Source organism: Corythoichthys intestinalis, chromosome 4 (assembly GCF_030265065.1).
Source record: "Corythoichthys intestinalis isolate RoL2023-P3 chromosome 4, ASM3026506v1, whole genome shotgun sequence".
NCBI lineage: Eukaryota > Metazoa > Chordata > Actinopteri > Syngnathiformes > Syngnathidae > Corythoichthys > Corythoichthys intestinalis.
In genome coordinates, this window is record NC_080398.1 from 25151113 (window position 1) to 25175808 (window position 24696).

The window sequence follows — 24696 nt, forward strand, 5'->3', positions numbered from 1 at the left end:
ATGACCAATTTAAACCTTAATATAGAAATGTGTATATTTTGCACTTTTTATCTCAAACTGTGCTGCATATCGAGATCACATATAAAAGGCTAGATGTAAAAGTGGAGTCTACGGCGTAAGCAAATGGCGGCCATCTTCTTCCGGAAGACTTCTACGGCAGGCTCAATCGCAGCCGAAATCACTTGTGCTATTTAAACCATCAAAATGCTGTTCACTCGTAGAATTTTTATGACAGATTTACAAACAGTTAGGTTTATAACAAAACGTATAAACCTGGCTGTGATTCAGGTTGGATGTTGAAACAAGTTGTATAGTTAATTTACTGCATCTCTTACGTTTATGAAAAAACAAGCCGTTTGGAAATCAGTTCAAAAATTGAACAATAGCTATTTCAAAGTGCTGCGACGCAAAAGGGCCGACTCGTGACAACGACAGTGGCCCTTGGCTTATAACATGCTTATAGCATCTAGCTTTATATTTCTCATCTACGTATGGCGCTGCCTTCGTGTTCTGTTATAAAAAGTAAATTAAAAATAAAATAAAAAAACATCTGCGAATACACGTCGAACTGACTGAAAATACAGACATACCACATTTCGTTAATATTAAACATTTTTCATGACAATTTTGTTGATTATTACATCCACTATGGAATGTTAATCGTAATTGAAGTGCCAATGCCGTAAATAGCCACCTGATGTCGCTGTAGGTGTAGCCCGACAACACCGACCACACGTCTTTCGTCAACATCCGGCGACACGTCTGTCCAAAACAGAAGCCTTTCCACACAACATTTATATTCAAATCCGCTTAGCGCTTTTTTAAATGAAAAGCCTACGCGTTTCCCCATTTTCTTTCATTTTCATTATCCTCAAACTTTAAAGTTAGTGAGTAACTCACACACGCAGAGGAGTTTTGGATGTTCAAATGGGGGAGGTGAGGAAGCTGCAGAAGAAGTTGAGGCAGATTGAGAATCTGGAAATCAAAATCAATCTCCTTCCCGAGGAAAGATTTAAGGTACATAAATCATTTTAGTATCTTGGTTTCTGCTTTTTTTCAGAACACGTTTATCATATGAATAAAAATAAAAATACATTTGGCGGAAAACACAGACAGACTGAAAAAGCAGTTTCTGCTCTTGCACTCCTCTTTAAAATGTACTGGTGTATTTTAAGCCAAAAGAACTATTGTATTTGATAGAACAATATGGCTATAAGCTGCCATAACAGATTCATGGCGCCTTAAGCCCTGAACTATTTTTAATTCCTCTGTTTTACCCTGGAAACCCCTGTTTACAGACGTCGCACAACCGCTTTTGTTTCAACCCAGCAATAAAACGAAGGTAATTAATTATATTTATTATTCAAAATGTCCTTCAGTTTTAACTTGGAATCATTAAGTGATGTCTAATATTTCATTTAAACAAAAGACGACTTAAAAAAATTATTCACTCGCATATTTTAAACTTTTAAACAAATCACGTCACAGTGAAAAAAAATGGTGTCTGTAAAAAAGTGACGGATATCTACCTCATAACTAACGCGTAACTGTTGTTGTTGTTGTTTTTTTTTGTTTTTGTTAATGTCATATTTTCTCTGATATGTTAGATCAGGGGTAGCCAACTCCGGTCCTTGAGGGCGCCTATCCAGCTTGTTTTCCATGTCTCCCTCCTTTAAAACACCTGAATCGATGATCAGCTCATCAGTAAGCTCTGCAGGAGCCTGATAATGATCCTGATTATTTCAGTCGGGTGTGTTGGAGGAGGGAGACATGGAAAACAAGCTGGATAGGGGTCCTCGAGGACCAGAGTTGGCTACCCCTGTGTTAGATGATAAATAATCAATCCAAACAAAGAAAAATTGGGGGGAAAAAAACGTTTGAAAGGGTAAATATATGAAAAAGAAAATCTCAACCACTCCTTGATGCCCTCCTGTTCAAAATTTTTCCTCCTCCAGAAAAATTGAGATTTTAAGCTTTCCAATGATGTATCACACATGCATATCGGACAATTTTGAGAAGTTGGCCAAATTGGGGGTCTCAGAGCGGAACTTCAAGTCACCTGAGTGTTTTCCGGCATATACATCAGTGAACAGAATAGCTGTTTAGTCCACGTAATAATAATTAAAGCGATGTAAGTGGAGTATTTTTATTTTTTTGGGGACTGAAATATGACACTGTTTTTTATGAATTAAAAAAAAAGACCTACTGTATTGGCCCGAATATAAGACTGTGTTTTTTGCATTGAAATCAGACTGAAATAGAGGGGATCGTCTTATAGTCGCAGTCTAGACGTTATACCCATTCACGACGCTAGATGGCGCCAGATATCCTTGAAGCGATGTTCTGTCATGATAGATCTCAGCTACTCTGAAGTTTAACCAGTTTGCATTATTTTATTGCGATGTTTTTCCTTATTCAGATTTGTTTCAAGACTGCAGTTACAGTTGTACTTCACTTTGATGGTTAATGTAGTTATTGCAATTTGTTTTTTTTTATCACAATAGATTGGTTTAGTTACATTTCAAAAACCAGAAGCCATTCATTTACGAATGTGATTCCATTTTAGTTTACATATTTAAATTGTAGATATTAAGATACAGACAGGCAGATATTAAGATTTGAATGAGGCAAAATAATATGCTTTTTCTCTCAAATATATTGTTATAATCATTTGTTTCGGATGTACTGTAATTATTTTCTGTATAAAAATTATTTTGGTGTTCAAAAAGTCTTTTTTCAAACTTGAGTCTTGAAAAAGAGGGGGTCGTCTTATAATCAGGGTCATCTTATATTCGGGCCAATGCGGTAAATGGTTTTCCACTATTATGGTCAATGATAACCTGTGAAACACAAGTGAAAAAAAAACCCAATACCATCCAGTTATTTTCATTACTTGCTAATACTTGTCTTCATTGTATGCGGTCGGTGGTATATTTAATACATTTTTAAGTCTTGATATAACTGATACATTTGAACAAAGAGTTAACTGATGCACACAGAATCTAAAAATGACAGGATAGAGCCTCAGAGCTCTATTTAGGGTTAATCATAGACAATTAAAATGGTGGCAGATGTGTGCTGTTTTTATTATCGGTCACAGTAATTTATCTTTGTCTCATTCTTATAGCACAAAACCTTGTGCTCAAAATGGGGTGTGTTGACTTTTACCATCAACAGTAATGTATATAATGTAAGTACACCAGCAACTTTGTGAACTTTCTTTTAAAGCTCCCAATTAGGAGCAAAGAACATGATTCAGTTGTGGGCTCCAGAGTGGGGTCATTGATCTGCTTTCGCTTGACACTTTGTTGTCTCTCTTTTTTTTTTCCTTCCCAAAGACGCTAAACTGTTCTTTCAAAACATTCTTAATGAGGACTCTAAACAGAGCATTCTTAGACATAAAAAAAAAGACAGTGTAAAAAGCATAACTCTCTATGAATAACTTTTAATTTATAGACAATTTTTAAAAACTATTGCTATTCGTAGGTTCTGTATCTCAACATGTACAGTGCTGGGCAAAAGTATTGGCACCCCTGCAATTCTGTCAGATAACGATCAATTTCTCCCAGAAAATGATTGCAATTACAAATGCTTTGGTAGTAATATCTTCATTTATTTTGCTTGCATTGAAAAAACACAAAAGAGAATGGAAAAAAAATTAAATCATGATCATTTTACACAAAACTCAAAAAATGGGCCGCACAAAGTATTGGCACCCTCAGCCTAATACTTGGTAGCACAACCTTTAGACAAAATAACTGCGAACAACCGCTTCCGGTATCCATCCATCAATGAGATTTTTACAATGCTCTGCTGGAATTTTAGCCCATTCTTCTTTGTCCAACTGCTCCAGGTCTCTGAGATTCTCAGACTGCCATTTTCAGATCTCTCCACAAGTGTTGTATGGGATTCTGGTCTGGACTCTTTGCTAACCACTTTACAAGTCTCCAGTGTTTTCTCTCAAACCATTTTCTAGTGCTTTTTGAAGTGTGTTATGGGTCATTGTCCTGCTGGAAGACCCATGACCTCTGAGGGAGACCCAGCTTTCTCACACTGGGCCTTACATTATGCTACAAAATTTGTTGATAGTCTTCAGACTTCATAATGCCATACACATGGTCAAGCAGTCCAGTGCCAGAGTTAGCAAAGCAACCTCAAGGCATCAGAGAACCTCCGCCATGTTTGACTGTGGGGACCGTGTTCTTTTCTTTGAAGGCCTCGTTTTTCTCCCTGTAAACTCTATGTTGATGCCTTTTCCTAAAAACCTCTACTTTTGTCTCATCTGACCAGAGAACATTCTTCCAAAACATTTTTGGCTTTTTCCGGTAGTCAGGCTGTCTACACGCCAACAAGCTGTTTGGGAGGCATGCACGGAGAAAACCTTTTCTCACTCACAATCATAAACGCAAACGTCTGGAGTTCGCCAAGCGGTATTGGGGCTTCAACTGGGACCGTGTGCTTTGGTCAGATGAGACCAAGATTGAGCTTTTTGGCAACAAACACTCCAAGTGGGTCTGGCGTGCCACGAAAGATGCGCATGCTGAAAAGCACCTCATACCCACTGTGAAGTATGGGGGTGGGTCAGTGATGCTGTGGGGCTGCTTTGCTTCCAAAGGCCCTAGGAACATTGTTAGGGTGCATGGCATCATGAATGCTTTGAAATACCAGGACATTTTAAATCAAAATCTGTTGCCCTCTGTCCGAAAGCTAAAGATGGGCCGTCACTGGTTCTTTCAGCAAGACAATGGCCCTAAGCATATGGCCAAATCTACACAGAAATGGTTCACCAGACACAAAATCAAGCTCCTCCCATGGCCATCTCACTCCCCAGACCTCAACCCCATTGAAAACCTGTGGGGTGAGCTGAAGAGGAGAGTACAGAGGAGAGGACCCAAGTCTCTGGATGATTTAGAGAGATTCTGCAAAGAGGAATGGCTGAAGATCCCTCTGTCTGTCTTTTCCCATCTTGTGAAACATTATAGAAGAAGATTAGGTGCTCTTTTGTTGGCAAAAGGGGGTTGTACAAAGTATTAACACCAGGGGTGCTAATAATTGTGACACACATTATTTGATGTCAAATAATTATTTCTTTATGTGGGATTTTTTTCCCACTGAATAAATGCACTTGTATTGAAGGTTGGATTTTTCTCTTTTTTTCCATTAAGGTCCCATATTATTCAGAAAAAAAATATTAGAAGCTAAAAAAAACACATGATTATCATAAATCCAATAATTATGGAGGGCACTGTATGTCTGGAGCCGCAAAAAAAATTTGAAAGGCTTATATAAGCCTTATGTTGAAGGCAACACATGCTGTATGTGTCTATATTAGCTCTATTAGCCTACTATCAAAATGACTAAATTGACTACTAATACAGCCTTCATGATTCCTGTATTTTCCGCACTATAAGGTGCACCTGAAAGCCTTAAATTTTCTCGAAATCCGACAGTGCGCCTCATAATCCGATGTGCCTTGTATAGAATCAATATAAGTTAATCATGGCATGACATTTCGTTTCGCTCAGCTCCATCTTGTGGATGCATAACGCAATGTCAACCACTATACTACTACTACTGCGCCTTATAATGCAGTGCGCCCTATACATGAAAACGTTTATAAAATAGATAAGGGTGTAACGGTACATGTATTTGTATTGAACCGTTTCAATACGTGGTGCTCGGTTCGGAACGGAGATTTACCGTACGCGTTTCTGACGTAATGTAACCCTTACTTTTCGAGGCTGTGAGTCGATCGTGTTAAAGTTTCTTTGTGTAGATTATATTTACTCCGTCTTCTCTACTATAATAAGGACCAACACGGTAGGACAGTATAACCCAGAAACGTTAACGGTGCAGCAACGTGTCCGCTGTGAGAACGCAGTGAAACGTGGGCTTTAAAGTCAGTCAGCCAATCCACACCAGTCGCAGTGCGGCCGCGCGTCCCAGAAGCGGCTCAACACGACGCACGTGAAAAGAACGCCAGAGTTTATAATTTGACCTCAGACGCGACCCTCCTGCGTGAATATTTCTACCGGTAGCTAGGATCGGGCAGACCTGAAGTCACTCGTGTAAAAATACGGTGGATCCGGTCGATTTTTCAAACTAATATGCAATCGTAACCCACTTTTTGAGTCCATCAGATCTCTTGATTGGTAGATCGGGGCACAGTTGACTTGTCTTTGTTGTTTTACTGCTGTCTTCTCTGCTATAATAATAACCAACACGGCCCAGTGTTCAATACAAAACCCTCCTACCACAACGAAACAAGTAGGAACTAATATTCACATAGGAACTAAAGTTATACAACATAAAATATACAATATAAATGAACACTACATCACATTTGTAAAATATAAACACATAATAAAATAAATAACAGCCCATTTAAATAAAATGAAATGAGCTAAAACACCTGTAATTAAATAATAAGAATAATACACAGATCCTGCTTACACAATTAAATTTATTAATTTCTGTGTGGCGCGTTAACTTGAGAAAATCCACCAATAAAGCTTTTGAAAACCGTTCATAAGAAAAAAAAAATGATTCATTGAGACATTTCATTTGTAAAATACATTTTTTTAAACAATATTTTTATTGATTATACACATTTTATAGCAACATAACAACACAGAACAAAAAAATAAACAAACAAAAACAAAGCAGTCCACAAGTCAAGTAGTTTCACAACTTATTATACCACAGGTAGTTGTACACCCCATTTGTCAATAAAGTCCAATAAAGGTTTCCATATTTGCTCAAAATCATCTGCCTTCCCTCTCACTACATAGGTTAGTTTTTCCAGCGTAACAGAGTTTGTCATTTCCTTAATCCAGTGGTTTATTGGAGGTGTGTCCATTTTCTTCCAAAATAACGCAACGAGCCTCCTGGCCTGTAGCAGTCCAAAATCAATCAAAGTGCCCGTATAAACAATTTTGCATTATACGGTACGTCAATCCCAACAATATATGACATAATGCGTGCCACTTCTGTCCAATATCTTTGCAATTTAGGGCAGTCCCAAACACAGTGTAAAAGAGTTCCTCGTCCTTCTATACATTTAATGCAGGTGTCTGGAATATCAGGGGACCAGCTGTTTAACTTTACAGGTGTAATGTATACTCTCATCAACCATTTATATTGCAATAACCTCATTCTTGTGTTAATAGTTTGTTTTTGGGATTTTAAACATGCCCTGTTCCATTCTTCCCCTGTTATTGCCTCCCCAAGTTCAGATTTCCATGCTTCCAATCTATCTGTTGCGTTTTCATCATCACTCTTTACCAAAACCGAATAGAATAAGGAAAGTAAGCCCTTCTCATGATGTGAGAGTGTCAGATTTTCTAAGATAGACAATGGTGGTTCCGATTCAACCTGTTTGTATTTTGAAATAATAAAATGTTTTGCTTGCAAATATTAAAAAAAAATGTTTTTTTTGGGATATGAAATCTGTCAGAAAGCTCTTGTAAAATACATGTTAAAATCTTTGTCATTGGGATTGCTTTTCTCTTTAGCACAGGACTTTTTTCTTCTTTCTTTCAGAAAGAAAGCTGACCAATACGCGGGGTCTGAAAGGCAAATTGTTGTTGGATTAGCTTTAAATACCAGCTACTTTTTGAGCAGAATTCTAGCTTTGTATAGGCTAATGTTCCTATTTTTGAAAGCACAAAGGTGTGTAATAAACAACTAGCACATTTATATTTTGCATTTTGTTTTCTTACTATACCGAAAATGAACCAAACCGTGACCTCAAAACCGAGGTACCTACCGAACTGAGATTTTTGTGTACCGCTACACCCCTAAAAGTAGACCATTCATTGAAGGTGTGCCATATAGTGCGCAAAATACGGTAAATGTTATTTTCTCCGCATTGAATCCTATAGAGAATGACACACCACGTGACTGATCTGTTGTACGATGCCGCCACAAGTTTAACTTCATTACAATGTTAATGAATTAAAAGAATGTTGGCGTCATGTTTTTCCTCCTACAGAAACCATATTAAAACTAAAAATATATTTCCCTCCCCATTCTTTTTCCATTTTCAAACATTTTTGAAAACGCTCCAGGGAGCCACTAGGGCAGCGCTAACGAGCCGCGGGTTGCTGACCCCCGACATAGACAGTACTAAACTAGTGGAAATTTTCAGCGGTAACCTGTTGATTCTCAGTGGGAGCATCTTAGTACACATCATACAAAAATAAATAGTGATATCAACAAATATGTCATCACGAAATTCGTAATTTACACCCCTAATAATGAATATCTTTCTGAAAGCATCATCTCTTCACATGACACGACCCTGAGTTACCTGACCTTATATCATGAATATTAGACGACCGCACCTTTAACTCAGCAAGGAGACGCTTAACGCAACCAGCGCCTGTCTTAATTCAAACACAATAAAACTCACGACAGCCAGACAGGCCCGCACCTCGCTTGTTGGCGTGATATTAAACAAAGACGGGTGGAATATATCAACGGCGCGAATAAACAACCTGTGGATGCGCTTGACTCGCTTTACAGCCAATTTCTCAGCGTCTGGTCTGGTGTCTCTCAGATCTCCAGGAAGGAGGAGTTGCGGCGCAGATTGGCGGAGATTCAGCCGCAGCCCTGTGGCCCGCAGCGAGCTCCAGAGAACCGACAGGCAGACATGAAAAGAGCAGGGTAAGGAAGCGAGATGCAGGAAGGGCCAGATGGAGAGAAGCGTAATTAGTCCAAACATTGACGTGGAAGTATTTGATCTTTTCTGTGTGTGTGCACGTATGTGTGTGGTTAGAAACACAGTAGAGGTCAAACACTGCTTTTAAGAAGACAAGTGAACTTTCTCCAGCTCATTATGTGTGGTGTTCATGACTATGAAAGCCCCAGAGGTGGAGAAATGAAGTCATGTTTGCTTATTAACATCAAACTGAATAAACACACAGATGGTGTTCGTTTGATGGGGGGAGATACAACAGGTACGCTCGCTCAGTGCTATTTACAATCAGGCAAGTGCAAGTGAGCACATTTCGACAGGCTTTTCCAACCTTATTAACATTAGCATGAAAATTTCTCTTGTCTTGTTTTCAAATCTTTTGCTGCCACAATTATGACAAGTCAATAAAAAAATGTTGCATTGATGCAAACAGTTCTGTAATTTTGGGGTGCTGAATCCAAATCTGATTTTAGTTTTTTTTTTCTGTAAGCCTTACTTTAAAATTTACTGTAATTTTGGACTATAAGCCGCCACACACCAAATTTGACACGAAAACAACATTTGTTCATAGATAGCCACACTGGACTATAAGCCGAAGCAAGAGGTATTAACCGATAACACTTTATTTGACAGCGGCATGATGCGACTGTCATAACACAAAATGAACCACCATGAAGCTTTGAACCAACTGGCTGCAAAGCTTTATTGCTTCAAGAAGCTTCATTTGGCCATCACTGCTCCCTTGGGGGAGACAGTCAACCTCTACTGTCAACACTGTTGTCGTCCAACACGCCTCCTCGCGTGCATTACAGCGCTACAGATTTAAATAACAATCAAAATTCATGTTCAGTGCCAATTATTTCTTCAATTAATGTACAGTTGTTTCATTAATTGCTAGTTATGGTATTTTGGTGACACATTTGACAGTGGTGCCATAAGACTGTCGTAATAAAACTAGGGCTGTCAAAATTATCGTGCTAATGGGCTGTAATTAATTTTTTTAATTAATCACGTTAAAATATTTGATGCATTTAAGCACATGCCCCACTCAAACAGATTAAAATGAGAGCACAGTGTAGTGTCCACTTGTTACTTGTGTTTTTTGGTGTTTTGTCGCCCTCTACTGGCGCTTGGGTCCGACTGATTTTATGGGTTCCAGCACCATGAGTGAGCATTGTGTGATTATTGACATTAACAATGGCGAGGTACTAGTTTATTTTTTGATTGAAAATTTTACAAATTTTATTAAAACGAAAACTCTAAGAGGGGTTTTAAAATAAAATTTCCATAACTGGTACTAACATTTATCTTTTAAGAACTACAAGTCTTTGTCATTTTGTGTCATCCGGCAGATTATCTCACTTTGAATGGATGTAACCGATCCAAACTGGACATAAATGGAGTTAGTGACATAATTTGCCGGATGAAACTGAATGACATCTCTCACAAGAATTCATTAATGCCCATGATAGTGTCATGTCAAAATTATGGTGGTCTTATGGCAGTCATATGACGCTAAAGTGTTACCTATTAACCCAAATAAATCAACAAATAAACCGCACTGGATTATAAACCACAGTATTCAAAATGAGGGAAGAAAAAAGTAGCGGCTTATAGTCCGAAAATTACGGTAAAAACTTATTCTAGTGCTGCATCAAATAATCGATTAACTTGAGTAGTTCGATTAGAAAAAACCTTCGAATCAAATTTGCTGCTTCGAATATTTGTTTAATGAGAGTTGTGTTATAATAGTTTGTTTTGAAAATGTTTGCATTTATATTGATTTGGGTGTTTACATTGCCCTTTAGTGGCAATGGTGAATATGACAACGCATTTAACAATGCTGCATCCAGCTGCTCCCTTTTAAGACCAACATAAGTTAAGTTTTTGTTTGAGCTAATATGTTTTTTTATGCATTCTTAATTTAGTTTATAGGTATATTTAGCCGTTTTTTTGTGGGAATATGTGTTTGAACAATTTGTTAAGGGGATTGTCAAAAACATTAGCATTTTATAGCTTGTAAGCTAGCGGACGTTTGCTATCCATGTTAGCCAATTGTTCTCTTGTTGTACTTAGATCTTCATTTAAATATTTGTTATAATACCGTTTGAGGCTAAGCTAAGGTATTATAATTTATTTTTAAATGAGAGTGCAGATCTGCATAGTTTGAAGAAACACTCAGGAATTTTATTTTGTATTCGTATTTAATGCCCTTTAGGAAGTGCAATTTTAGCAAGCCTTTGTTTTACATCTCCTAAAATTTATTCTGCAATGCATTATATGATCCTAATCCGATTACTCGATTATTCGACGTAACTTGTTGATAGATTAATCAACTCCTAAAATAATTGCTAGCTTCAGCCCCTAAATTATTCATATATAAGTCACAGCACATTGTCACCTAAATCTACAGTTGGCAAGATACGAATATATTCAACGTGCTATTAACACACAGAAAATAATACTTGATTTTTGATACTACATTAATTAAATTAAAAAAAAAACTTGTTTTATGAACTCTTTCAATGCCATTGACGATAATAGATGTCCAATCATGTGACTAGTAGTGGGAACCTCTGGGTACCTCACGATACAATACGCAATACAAAGCTCACAGTAACGATGATCTGACGATATGGCGATACAAAGATTATCAATACATTGGTCGGAAAATCATTCTAGGATATTCTAGAAACAACTAGTAAACAGAAAAAACTAGCATCTGCTGTGAATTGGATTGATTTTATCACTAGTAGACGTCCAATCCATTTGAACAGGGTGGGTGGCAGTGAATGATTCGCTGCCATCCCTCCCACTTCAAACTAATTGAACGTCTATGGCCGGTAGTGGCATTTAATGCCAGGCAATGAGGTAATTTTGGGCCATTTAAGGTCATTTACCTGTTAATTTTCAGTTACTTCCTGTTGATTTTGGGGTATTTTATGGGTCGCTTCCTGTTTATTTTGAATTGCAGAACAGGAAGTGACCTGGGAATCACCCAAATGAATATGCAGTGACTCAAACGCAACAGGAAATTACCTGTAAATGCCCTAAAATAAACAACAAGTGACCTGTAACTGCCCTGAAATACGGACAGAATGACTGTGAATGCTCTGATTTCGAAAGAACGAACGTTCCCAGTCTAAATGCATTGGGCGTCGAGCACCGTCAATGCAGCCTTAGAGTTAACTGAGACACTATTATGGTGGAAGATTTTGGTAGCAACTTGTTGGTTTGTTTTTATTTTTTATCTTTTAGACATTGACACCGTTTTAAAATGATATCTCGATTCTTGGCAGGAGCATATCGATAACCTTTTGGGATACAAAACACGATATATCACCATTTGGATATTTTGTCACACCCCTACATGTGACTCTTAAAAACTATATTAAAACTCTTTAAATGAGTTAATCACCAGTAGACCTTCAATCTTATTTGAAGTGGGAGGGTGGCAGCGAATGAACATTCATTTGCGATGTAATCAGTGTTGTTAATCACGGCGTTAGTGTATGACGGCGTTACTATCTGCGTTATTTTTTTCAGTAGTGAGTAATCTCATTAATTACTTTTCTCATCTTGCCAACGCCGTTACCGTTACTGAGGATGTAAAGGCGTGCGTTACTATGGGTTACTACGTTTGTTGAATGACGCGCGAAAAGTCTGAGAGACACGGACTCACGGAGACGAGAGAGCAGAGCAGGAGGAGGGGAGGGAGTTATGGCGTGGTTGCAAACGCGATGCTAGGTGGCTCCCATACAATAATACCTGACTCTAGCAGATACCCTACAAACTATGCCCACATGATGCTAAGGAAGATACAGTATCACATGTGTATATAACTAGATGCGAAATGACAGACACACGGCGTTAGCACATATATAGAGAACTAGATGCGAAATGATAGAATCGCCAGCGTTAGTAAACAGCCGCCATCTTTTTTTTTTTTTTTTCCCTGCACCTTTTTTAAATGCACCACACACATCATACTCCACAGGAGAGCTCTGGCAAAGGGCGGTGGGACGGGCGGCTGGGCAGAAATTCCATGCAGCGGTCCCACTGCCTCAAGCCAAGCTCTCCTATTTTAACGCATACATTGCACTACCCTCCCCTCACAATCCCATCACGGTGCTGGGTGATGGCTGCCAGCCGGGAATCTGGCAGCCACAGTAATAGGGTGGTAGGTGGGTCCCACACTTTTTCCTCATGGCGTGGCTCCTGGGGTGTGGCCTCCCCTCTGCCTGGGCTGCCGGCCGCGGGAGTGGGGTGGGGGGTCGGGGCTCCGATCTTGCATCGCCCCCTTACAGTTCCTCGGCGTTCTCCTGCCTCCGCCTTCCCCTCTTCTCTGACTGGACATCCGCCCTGCGCTCCGTCGCGGGTCGCTGGCTGGGCGCCGGTGTATCAGCGAGGTGTTGCCTGCACCGGCGGGGGGCCCTGTCCTGCCTTGGGCTTAGTGGGCCGCTGGGGTTCCCGTGGCGTGCCGTGCCGGTTGTGGGGCTGCGGCTGTGGCTCGTGGCCCGGGTGGGCGGGCGGGGGTGGGGGTAGACGTGGGGTTGGTGGTACGTCCCCTCCTGCCATCTCTGAAGGCCGGTTGATGGGTGCGCAGGTGGCCCGGGGGACCACCCCGGATCCCGGGGAGGGATGGCTCCTTTGCTGGGCTGCGGGAGGAGGGATGGGCTGCGCTTGACCCCCCGGCCCCCCGACCACCCTCCCTCCCCGGGCTGGCTGGGTGGGGGCCGTGGCCCTGGGTTGGCTCCTGCGCGGCTTCTCCGCCCGTCTGCGTGGCTGTAACGCGTCTGGTGGGGCTCGCGTGCTGCTGGATGCGGTTGGGCATGCTCGGGTTGGGGGTCCTGGTGCCGGGACTGGCAATGGGGCGGCGTAGGGTTGGTCGCCAACGGGCTTACATTCATAAGAGATTCACATGATTACTGGTTTCTAGATCACAGAACTGATTTGTGTACACTCTACCTCTTTCAATCACTTAGCGTATAGACACCCCCACCCCGTCCCCCTCTTTCACTGGCCAATAGGCCCCCACATGGTGTAAACCGGAAATACATCTCGCTGACGATGGCACCAGCATATTAATAATTAGTCTAGATGTTCTATGTATTTCTTGTTGTTGTTTGTGTATGTGTTTCTTTTCTTTCTTCTCTTATGTTGCTTTTCCTCTGTCTCCCCATAATCCCTTCCTGTTCGCTGCTTTGTCATAATAAAAAGGTATTTTGAATGATCACAATGGGAGTATATCAGACTCGCAATGTGAAACATTAAAACTGTTCAGACAACCCGGGCACTTAGACTTCCATTCTCTGTGTCAAACAGCTGAACAGGACAGGTTAAAAAAAATAAAAATAAAAAAAAAAAAACAGCCGCCATCTTAATGCAGTAGACTTCTCAGGAAGGCTCTGTTGTCGAGAACCATCCTAGCGAACCTAAGTAAGTTATTATCTGAAATACTCCTAAATCGGAAAAATCTTGACTTGCATCTATATTTAAATGATGAAATAGTTTTAAAACTTTCACATATCAAAAGTAGACAGAAGGGAACTAATGCAATTTTAACAACTTTAACGGTTGATTCACAACATGAAATGACTTCCAAACATCGCAACGCTGGATGTAATAGCGATATAGCAAATTTTATGTTTTCCTCCATTTAATTGTTTTATTCCCTCAAAATACTTCCAGTGTTTGGAAGACGTCATCACAAGAGGACTACGGTTCTTCACACTAGTCGGTGGTAAACTTTCGGTCTTTTAACCGAAAACCAAAAATGCAATTTTTTAGTTATTGTCGGTGCCTAATTTTCGGTCACATCTCTAATAATAATGTAACAAATTAGCTTCTAATGTGCCGGTTGTGTTTTGCATGCTGTTCCTGAACGCACCGTGACTGAGGAGAGATTGCCAAAGGTGCGGTACAGTGGGAAGTTCTTGTTGGTGCCGGCTACAGCGGACAGTAGCCGTGTTGTGTTGCACAATTTCTGAAATAAATGATTGAAAACCTGCCGAAGCTGGCGACTTCCTTGACAAAGTTACAATAATAATGAGTTGTCCTCGAGATCGGAGACATACTCCGGCCTTATTGTCGAGCAAGTTCACTGACGCGCTCACCACGTTCATATTTTGCTATCATTTCCTTCTTAATTTCAATGGTAAGCGTCACCTTTTTCCCTTTTTTTCCACCACCTGCACTAACCGTTTTGGGACCCATGTTGATTTCTCTCGCAAGAAAATGCATGCATCTTGCGGGAATACAATAAATTCGTCGTATTTCGAGCATGTCGTCATATGTCGAGACAAATAACGAGTAAAATTTTACGTGGATGTTGAAAGGATCATCTGTCGATATGATCGTATGTCGAGGTACCACTGTAACTTGAATACTTTAGCCATCCAGCACTAAAAAATTTTATTTTCCAAGCCATTTCACCACAGCAAGTACAATTTAGCCATTTTAATCTCTGAAGCAGATATTTTCCAAAATTTTATAGACCAGTGTAATTGATTAATTGCAATTTCAGATTCAGAGTTTGGAAAACATTCTTAACTATGGCATAATTTTCCCACATTTATTTTATTTCCAAGTAAGCTTTTACCAAATTTCCTTATTTCAAAATAATTTTGTGAGATGAACAAATGTTTGGTTCCTTTTAGCAACCTATTGATTTTATACAAGCAGCACAAACTTTTTTCTTCATACAGGTTAAAAAAGCAATATAACTGTATGGCATTTGAACCGTCTTCCGGAGGAAAAATAATACACCCACAAATGCTTTTGATATCTGAGTCTGAGTAGATTAAGGTTGCCGACCTCTGTTTTAGACAAAGAGCATTCCGAAGCAGAAACTGCTAAACATTTCAGTATTGACCTGAAATAACACTGACAGCACTGCTTCTATCTTTCGCGCTTAACCATTCAGCTCTCGTTTTGGGCACTGGCACAGGGAGGACACCCCTGAGGGCCTTCCATCACAAGCGCCCCCAGCCTCAAAGATCCTGAGGCCAGGGACAGGAGGGTCAGCGGCGACGGCTCAGCGACAACTGAGGGCACCGCATGTCGCGCCAGTGTCACATGAAGGACAAGACGCGTCTGAGGAGCGACAACCAGCACAAGAAGGTAAATCATCAGAATTTGAAAAACGTACCTTCAGTATAAATTTAGCGTAATCTTGTTTTTTTTCTTTTCAGACAAAGAGCTGACATCTTTGAAAACATGTTGGCAGAAAGCAAAGTTTCGCTTGAGACTGTTGGAGGGTCACAATGACATCATCACTTGTGTGCTTGCGGTTGACAACCTGGTGGTTTCTGGAAGGTAAGAAAATCAAACCAAATAAATGGCCTGTACTATATGAAAAATATGATGTAACAATATAGTGTGACAAGGAGTGGCAGCAATAATAACTAAGCAATGACGATGTGTTATAACAAGACTAATCATATTCATGTTATGATTTTGCTTGACAATTTGTGTCTTTAGAAACTGAGCATTATCCTCTTATAATGGCTTTTTTTGTCATGCAGTGTAGGATCTCATTTGATGAGATTAAATGCAACATTTTCTGCAACAGCAGGAGACATTCTTTTCCTTAACACGCATAATTGGACACAACACAGAACATGCTGTATAGAGCCTACCCACCAACGTCATAAAACCACGTGCTCGCTGTATGGTTCCGCCCACTTGTCCGTCATTTTGACTCTGTATTAGCATTGTTTTCAATTGATGGCGGAATTTAAAATGCATTTCATGGAAGACCCGGTGCTTTCTGATGCCGCAAACTCACTGGATCTGTTGCATAAAAGGCGTTATGAGGAAAAGCTTCGTTCTATACAGTCGCCAGATCCATATTTGATGCCCAAATCGATGTTTTTCGACCCACTGTCTTCGCCCTGTCTGCCTGACATCTGCTACGCTGATATTTACAATTATCTTGTCCACACAAAATCAGCCTATTCCCACGAAAATTTGAAAAACTTCAAGAGCTTGGAGGCTTATAAATACTTCGTTGCTGGTTGGGTGAAACAGGTCCTCGTTCGGCAGGAATCTATCTTGTGCTTGGAAAGGTGAGTTACGAAATTTTCAATTCAAAATCTTTTGTTATTGCTAACATCCACTGTCAAGTCTAATGTATTTCATGTCGTTTGTCAATGGAGTTAAGGCTTTTAATGTTTATATGGTTTAGCGATAGCACTCTCACGACATACATACGTGTATGTTGTCGGCGATTAGCCTAGCAATGATCTTAATTGTGGTTATTTGGCAGCCCCGTAGACGAGGCCAGTTTCTTTCACTTGGTACCAGCTAATTATTCAAAAAAATAACGATGGTGGAAGAAAGGGAAGTCACAAACATCTTGAATTTGAAACTATGTCGTACTACGTCGTATGTTGTCGGCGATTAGCCTCGCAATGATCTTAATTGTGGTTATTTGTCAGCTCCGTAGACGAGGCCAGTTTCTTTCACTTGGTACCAGCTAAATATTATTCAAAAAATAACGATGGTGGAAGAAAGGGAAGTCACAAACATCTTGAATTTGAAACTATGTCGTACTACGTCGTATGTTGTCGGCGATTAGCCTCGCAATGATCTTAATTGTGGTTATTTGTCAGCCCCGTAGACGAGGCCAGTTTCTTTCACTTGGTACCAGCTAAATATTATTCAAAAAAATAACGATGGTGGAAGAAAGGGAAGTCACAAACATCTTGAATTTGAAACTATGTCGTACTACGTCGTATGTTGTCGGCGATTAGCCTAGCAATGATCTTAATTGTGGTTATTTGTCAGCCCAAAACCCCCTAAGTATATCTTAAATGCATCTTACCGGATATAAAATGACTACTACATAGTCTGTGGTGATTTTTTGGTGCCCAGTTTTCACGTCGAATTGCAGCCGTCCATTTCGCTCTCCTCTTTGGATCCCTCGGAATACGGTAAAACTTCAAGTCTCTCCTTCCATCTTCTCTGTTAGTGCAACCAACAGCCACACACGCCTTCACCATTTTGATTATTAATGTTAAGGAGCAGAAAAACACGCCGTAAATAGGAGAAATGTACGTAGCCGTAACAGGTTAACACTATGTTTTGACGGACAAGTGGGCGGTACCATTCAGGAGAGCGGAGCTGTGACGTCACGTGGGTAGGGTCTATAGCACTTGCAGCCACCACTGACAGTCATGGTTGCCCACTTCCCATCATGCATTTGGGCAGAGCAGGATTGTTCTTTTTCTCAACATGCCTAATTGTACATAACGCAGCACATACTGTATACAATTTGCAGCCACCACTGACAGTCATGGTTGCCCAACTTCCCATCATGCATTTGGGCGGAACAGTTAAGTTGCTACAGTATCATTTAGTGAAAGCACAACAATAATAATATTCCTATCTCTCAAAAAAAACAAAAAAAACTAGTACTCAAATTTATCTTTTAAGAAGTACAAATCTTTCTATCCGTGGATCCCTTTAACAGAAAGAATGTTAATAATGTTAATGCCATCTTGTGGATTTATTGTTATAATAAACAAATACAGGACTTGTGTACAGTATGTTGAATGTTTATGTCCGTCTTGTGTCTTATCTTTCTATTCCAACAATAATTTACAGAAAAATATGGCATATTTTAGAGATGGTTTGAATTGCGATTAATTACGATTAATTAATTTTTAAGCTGTGATTAACTTGATCAAAAATTTTAATCGTTTGACAGCCCTACTATGAACACATGCCGTTTTCGTGTCAAATTTTATGGGTGGCGGCCTACAGTCCAAAAATTACGGTAAATAGGCTAATCCATTATTAAGTTATCGTGAAGTTACTGTTCTGACCTCTTTTACCTCATGACTCCAAATTCGCTCCCATTTCATATTCTAAACGTGCTGCAAAAATGATAATAATCCCTGCATTCATTCTTGAATAATTACTCACTACAATAAAAATTTCAACTAGAATAGTGTCTATGTTAACTCATTGGCCCGCGACAAAGATGAGTTTGACAACCCTGCTTTAATGAGTCTATTGTATGATAAAATAAAGCCTAGTCACCGTGCTACCACAAGAATCAATCCGATTCTGTGCTTTGAAGAATAGTTTAATAGTCAATGATTTCAGTGAATTTAAATACTGTATAGTTAAAGTGTTTGAAGATGCTAGTTTTTCATGTATCATTCAACATTTGTGTATGATCTTTATTGCATTGACTACTGTCTCTCTGTATGTTTGCTAGGTTCTGTTCCCACTTACTCTGATCGCTGTCCTCTGATCTCGTTTTGCTTTATCTCAAGTTTTAACCTCAAAATTTTCTCCATGGCGTCAAGCCGCGATACCACTGTCAAGGTGTGGCACGTTCCCACGGCGACGGAGCACAAGAACCTCGGGGGTCACGCCGGTGGGGTCACCTGCCTGTCTGCCCCTCCGCCCGTGTACTGCAAGAAGCTGGGTGAGGAAACGGTCTTCCCTCATTACAGTGAGCGTGTGCTGTGCTGTAATTATCGGTGCACTTCATCATATCGGGTCCGCAGAGAAATAAGACACTCGTGCCTGTCTGGCCGACTGAGAGACAACACTTGAACTCCTGCTCTCAATACGTCTAGTCTATTACCTCCTCCCAACAGAAGCATAAATAAAGCACTTATTTACAGTTATGTAATCCTCTTCTTCTCCCCAATCACCGCACTCTTTCATTGCCCCTTTCTCTGCAGCCTGGTTGCTGTCGTTGTCAGACGATGAGAGGTTTATATTGAGCGGCTCGGCAGACTGCAACGTCAAGATCTGGGCCCTGAGCGTTGGTAAGCTTAAGACGGAATAGTCCAAGATGGGTATTAATGGTCAAGGACAACATAATAGACTAGAAGATGCAATTTGGGGAGAAATTGCATGGGGATGTTTTGCCACTTCCAGAGGCGGGGCTAGCGGATAGTGGGGGTGGGAACCTCATGGTACGTCACGATACGATACAATAATGATGATCTCACGATATGGCAATACAACAATTATCAAAACATTGTTCAGGAAATCATTCTAGGAAAACAACATGTATATGGCGGAAAACACTCAAGTGACTTGAAGTTCCGCTCTGAGACCCCCAATTTGGCCAAATTTCAAAATTGTCCGATATGCATTTGTGATACGTCGTTGGAAAGCTTAAAATCTCAATTTTCTGGGGGAAGAAAAATTTTGGACAGGAGGGCATTTTTTTTTTTTTTTTTAATGTTTTTTTGAACAGCAAAACCCTATATGGAGGTGAGAGCACGCATGAGCAAAATTACAGACGCCATGACTTTAACGAGATATTATCGCATACTTACCTTGTTTTGATCCAAAAACTCCATGTCGCATATTAGGGTTGTTCCGATCATGTTTTTTTGCTCCCGATCCGATCCCAATCATTTTAGTTTGAGTATCTGCCGATCCCAATATTTCCTGATCGGTTTCCTTTTTTTTTTTTTGCTCCCGATTCAGTTCCAATCATTCCCGATAATTTTTCCCGATCAAATACATTTTGGCAATGCATTAAGAAAAAAATGAATAAAACTCGGACGAATATATACATTCAACATACAGGACATAAGTACTGTATTTGTTTATTATGACAAGAAATCCTCAAGATGGCATTTACATTATTAACATTCTTTCTGTGAGAGGGATCCACGGATAGAAAGACTTGTAATTCTCAAAGGATTAATGTGACTTTGTATATTGTGACTAAATATTGCCATCTAGTGTATTTGTTGAGCTTTCAGTAAATGATACTATAGCCATTTAACTGTTCTTCCCAAATGCATGATGGGAAGTGCAACCATGACTGTGCGTAGTGGTACCAATTGATATATCTTCTCTGCGTTGGGTAATAACATAGGGTGTTAAGAAAAAGATCAACTACTACCCTTCTTCCCCACATTGCTTCCCACAATATTTCTAATCATTGGGAGAGAGATTGTAAGGCTTTAGCCAATTAAAAAAAGGCTACCAAAATTCACTCTACTCATTTTACGCTGCCTTTTAGCTCTGTATACCGTATGGATAAAACGGCACCATTATAGATTGAACGCGACAATGCGTGAGTGGGTCGTGCAGCGCATGCGTTTTTTGTGTTAAATATTGTAACGTGATAAATGTAAAAAATATTAATTCTCGCCGTTAACGCGATAAATTTGATAACCCTACCTTAAGCTCAAACTAAAGACTCTGGATGAGTGTAACACATTATGTCTGTAACGTTAAATACAATTAGAAAACGATTTAATTAAAAATATATATATATATACTGTATATACTATTTTATTTATTTAAAAAAGGCGTGTCCGATATTTTTTTTGCCGATTCCGATACTTTGAAAATGACGTGATCGGACCCGATCGATCGGCATCTCTATCGCATATATCACTGAGTGTCAAGACACAGCTGCGAATGGCCACAGCTGGATTTTTTTGGAGATTTTATGGGTGAAATATGGTAATATAACAAGGGTCGCGATGCAGAAATCGCAGACATCAAGGAGTGGTCGAGATTTTCTTTTTCAAATATTTACCCTTTAAAACGTTTTTTTTTTTGTCTCTCAATTTTCTTTGTTTGGATCGATTATTTATCATCTAAGATATCGGAGAAAATGCGACAGTAACAAAAAAATACAATGTAGCGATAGTTATGAGCAGGGGTGAAAGTGGGCCAGAATGGTCGGGAACGCAGTTCTGGTAAAAGATTCAGTGCCGGAATGCTGTTCCGGTACACGGTGCTTTGATTCCGAAAATATGACGGCAACTGTCAAAAACCCTGTGTAAAAAAGAAAAAATGCTAAGATGCCACACGTGCATTTCATCTCCAAGAAGAAACAATCTACCAACATCATATTTACATATACAAGTGTTAACAACAAGCATAATAAATTGCTTGAGTAGCATAATCCGTTTCCACCAATAGTTATTATTTATTTTATTCCACGGACGCCATGGAGATTTCCCCAGCTGCTGCAGTTATCTGAGTCTGACGATTTTTTCATTCATTTCATTTCATTCGTTTATTTCAGGCCATGATTCCTTGTCAAGACAACAAATATATACAGCTCATATAATCATGTAACAAAAAAGAGCAGCAAAGCTAAGTAACATTGCAACATCAACTACATGCCTGAAAAGGAGTGGGAAGAAGAAAATTTATTTAATCCCACCCCTATTCTCATCTAATTAAGAACCAAAAATTCTTGCTACTTCCTTCCAAAAATGTAGGCAACCAAATCAGTCCAAACCGTTTTGCACATATACATTTTTGTAACATATTTTGTCCCTTGTGATGAAGTTACCACAGGTAACACCCAAACCAAAAACAATTTCATACCAACATGGTAAATGAAAGTAAAACCATACCAACAATGGTAAAGGCCACACACACAGGACAACAAATTATAAATGGCAACAATAACTATACCAACAACGGTCACGGACAATATACCAGCAATGGTAAGAAACAACCAGCACTCATACCAAGACAATTTATTGATGTAATTAAGACCTTATATCAGTATACTGTGACCAGACCATAAGTTTGTATAACCTTTTAAATCTGTAGATAGTTTGGCATTGCTTGTGTTGCATTCCCAGATTATTCCAAAGTTTCACTCCACACACAGACACACAAAAACTTTTACGAGTTGTTCGAATTTTTGGTATTAAGAAGTCTCCATATCCTCTTAAGTTATGACTTCTCTCTTTCATTGTAAAAAAGTTTTGCAATTTAGTTGGTAATACTTTGTTGAATGCTTTATAGAGGATTATTGATGTATTATACTTTACAAGATCGTTAAATTGTAGCAGCTTTGATTGAATAAACAAATTATGTGTGTGATCCAAAAACCCGACCTTATGGATGATCCGCACGGCCAGTTTCTGTAAGGTAACTAAAGGATTTATCGTGCTCTGATAAGTGTTGCCCCAGACTTCAACACAATATGAGAAGTATGGGAGAACCAAAGAGCAGTATTAAGTGCGCAGTGCGTTCTCGTCAAGGAACTGTTTAACTTTATTAATAATTGAGAGACTCTTGGAAATTTTTGTTTTTATATGTCTGATGTGGGGTTTCCATGTCAGTTTACTGTCAATTGTGACACCCAAAAATGTATTCACATCTACGTTTTCAATTTGGATATCATCAATAATTACATGCAAATCAAGATTAGTTTTAAAGCTACCAAACAGCATAGCTTTGGTTTTACTTAAATTTAATGGTAATTTATTTATATCCATCCATTTTTTAATTCTAATTAGCTCCTCATTCACAACCTTTACCAACTCATTATAATTATTACTACCATAGAATACATTGGTGTCATCTGCAAAAAGAAAAAGTTTTACAGATTGAGATGCATTACAAATATCATTTATATATAGATTAAACAGTTTTGGCCCCAACACTGACCCCTGAGGAACACCACAAGCAATACCAAGTAGTTTTGATGTATACTGTCCCATTGTGACATACTGCACCCTTTTGCTTAAATAATCTTTTAACCAATTCCCTGCAACCCCACGAATTCCATATTTTTCCAGTTTATTAATCAGAATTTGGTGATTGATTGTATCAAATGCTTTTTTTAGATCACAAAAAATGCCAATTGCATATTTTTTTCGGATCTAACGCATTAGTGATTTCTTCAGTTGCTTCAATCATAGCCATTGAGGTTGTTCTTCCATTTCTAAAACCATACTGGCCTTCATTTATTATTTTATGTTTCTCCATAAATTTTTCTAGAGATGATGATAATGAGTCACGTCAATGTGCAAATGCACAGAGCAAAGCAAAACGCCTGGACTCATTTATCTGTTCAATTTGCTGACATACTGACATGTGATCAGCAGAGATATTTAGCTCTGATTGGTTCAAATGTGCATGTTTTCTGGAACAGCAAAAGAAAAAAAAGTTTTCGAATTGATGCGAAAGAGTTGAGGAGGCTTCTTTATCATAATAAGTTTTATTTGCTCTGATAGGGAGGTTCAGAACATCTTAGCTGTCAATGTGCACTTTGGACATATATTTCCTTATTTATGATAGGCTACTTATTCATTTCCTTATGATTTTAAAAAAAAAAAGTCAATGTTTGCGCGATCTTCAAAATATATTCCATTTCACTCTGCATGATATAAGTCATTTGTACTTATTTTTCTGAATATATGTTACTTATATCTTTATTATAAAAAAAAAAAAAAAAGGAAATGTTTGCATCAATTTTCATTGCTTCAATTTTAATATACATCCTATGTTCTTAAGTAGTTAAAATTGAGATTTGGCATTTAGTATGTGAGGAAATTAGGGAAAATAAAAATTAGGAGATGAAAGGTTGGGGTTATTTCTGTTTTGCATTTCAGTAGTTTAGGAGGTTTGACCCGCCCCTAAAAAAAAAAAATTTTTAAAAAAAGAATTTCTGGCTCTTTGGCAACCTTCACGTCGGGGAGTTCCGGCAAGAAATTCTAGCCACTTTCACCTCTGGTTATGAGGTAGATATCCGTGACTTTTTTACAGACGCCATTTTTTTCATTGTGACGTAATTTGTTTAAAAGTTTAAAATATACGAGTGAATAATTTTTTTAAGTGTTTTTTTGTTTTGTTTTTTAAACAAAATATTAGACATCAATTAATGATTCTAAGCTAAAAATGACTGACATTTTGAATAATAGATATCAGTGCTGCAACGATTAATCGATTAACTCGAGTATTCGATTAGAAAAAAATATTCGAATTAAATTTTGTTGACTCGAGTATTTGTTTAGTTAAATTAGGGTTTGAATGGTTTATTTCGAAATTGTTGCATTTAGTTTTATTGATTAGGCTGGATACACTGCCCTCTGGTCTGCCTCTTTTCACATGGCTGAATCCAACCGCTCCCTGTTAAGACCAACGTAAGTTAAGTTTTTGTTTGAGCTAATATTTTTTAATGCATTCGTAAATCGTAATTTAGTTTATAGGCATATTTGGCCATTTTTTGTGGGAACATGTGTCTGAACCAT

General features: G+C 38.9%; 1 protein-coding gene and 1 long non-coding RNA gene across 2 annotated transcripts in view; one reads left to right on the forward strand and one right to left on the reverse strand.

The window, feature by feature from the left end:
* Positions 1-756: 756 nt before the first annotated feature.
* si:ch211-154o6.3 (uncharacterized protein LOC563854 homolog) overlaps positions 757-24696 on the forward strand; it is a 48770-nt gene continuing 24830 nt past the window's right edge. Inside the window, exons 1-6 of the mRNA XM_057833147.1 lie at positions 757-1017; positions 8561-8667; positions 15648-15820; positions 15892-16015; positions 19018-19139; positions 19402-19488. Of these exons, the coding sequence (XP_057689130.1) occupies positions 928-1017; positions 8561-8667; positions 15648-15820; positions 15892-16015; positions 19018-19139; positions 19402-19488 (703 nt within the window). The 5' untranslated portion in view covers positions 757-927. The remainder of the gene's footprint in view (positions 1018-8560; positions 8668-15647; positions 15821-15891; positions 16016-19017; positions 19140-19401; positions 19489-24696) is intronic.
* LOC130914185 (uncharacterized) overlaps positions 14245-24696 on the reverse strand; it is a 38585-nt gene continuing 28133 nt past the window's right edge. Inside the window, exon 3 of the long non-coding RNA XR_009062852.1 lies at positions 14245-16008. This is a non-coding gene — a long non-coding RNA (uncharacterized LOC130914185). The remainder of the gene's footprint in view (positions 16009-24696) is intronic.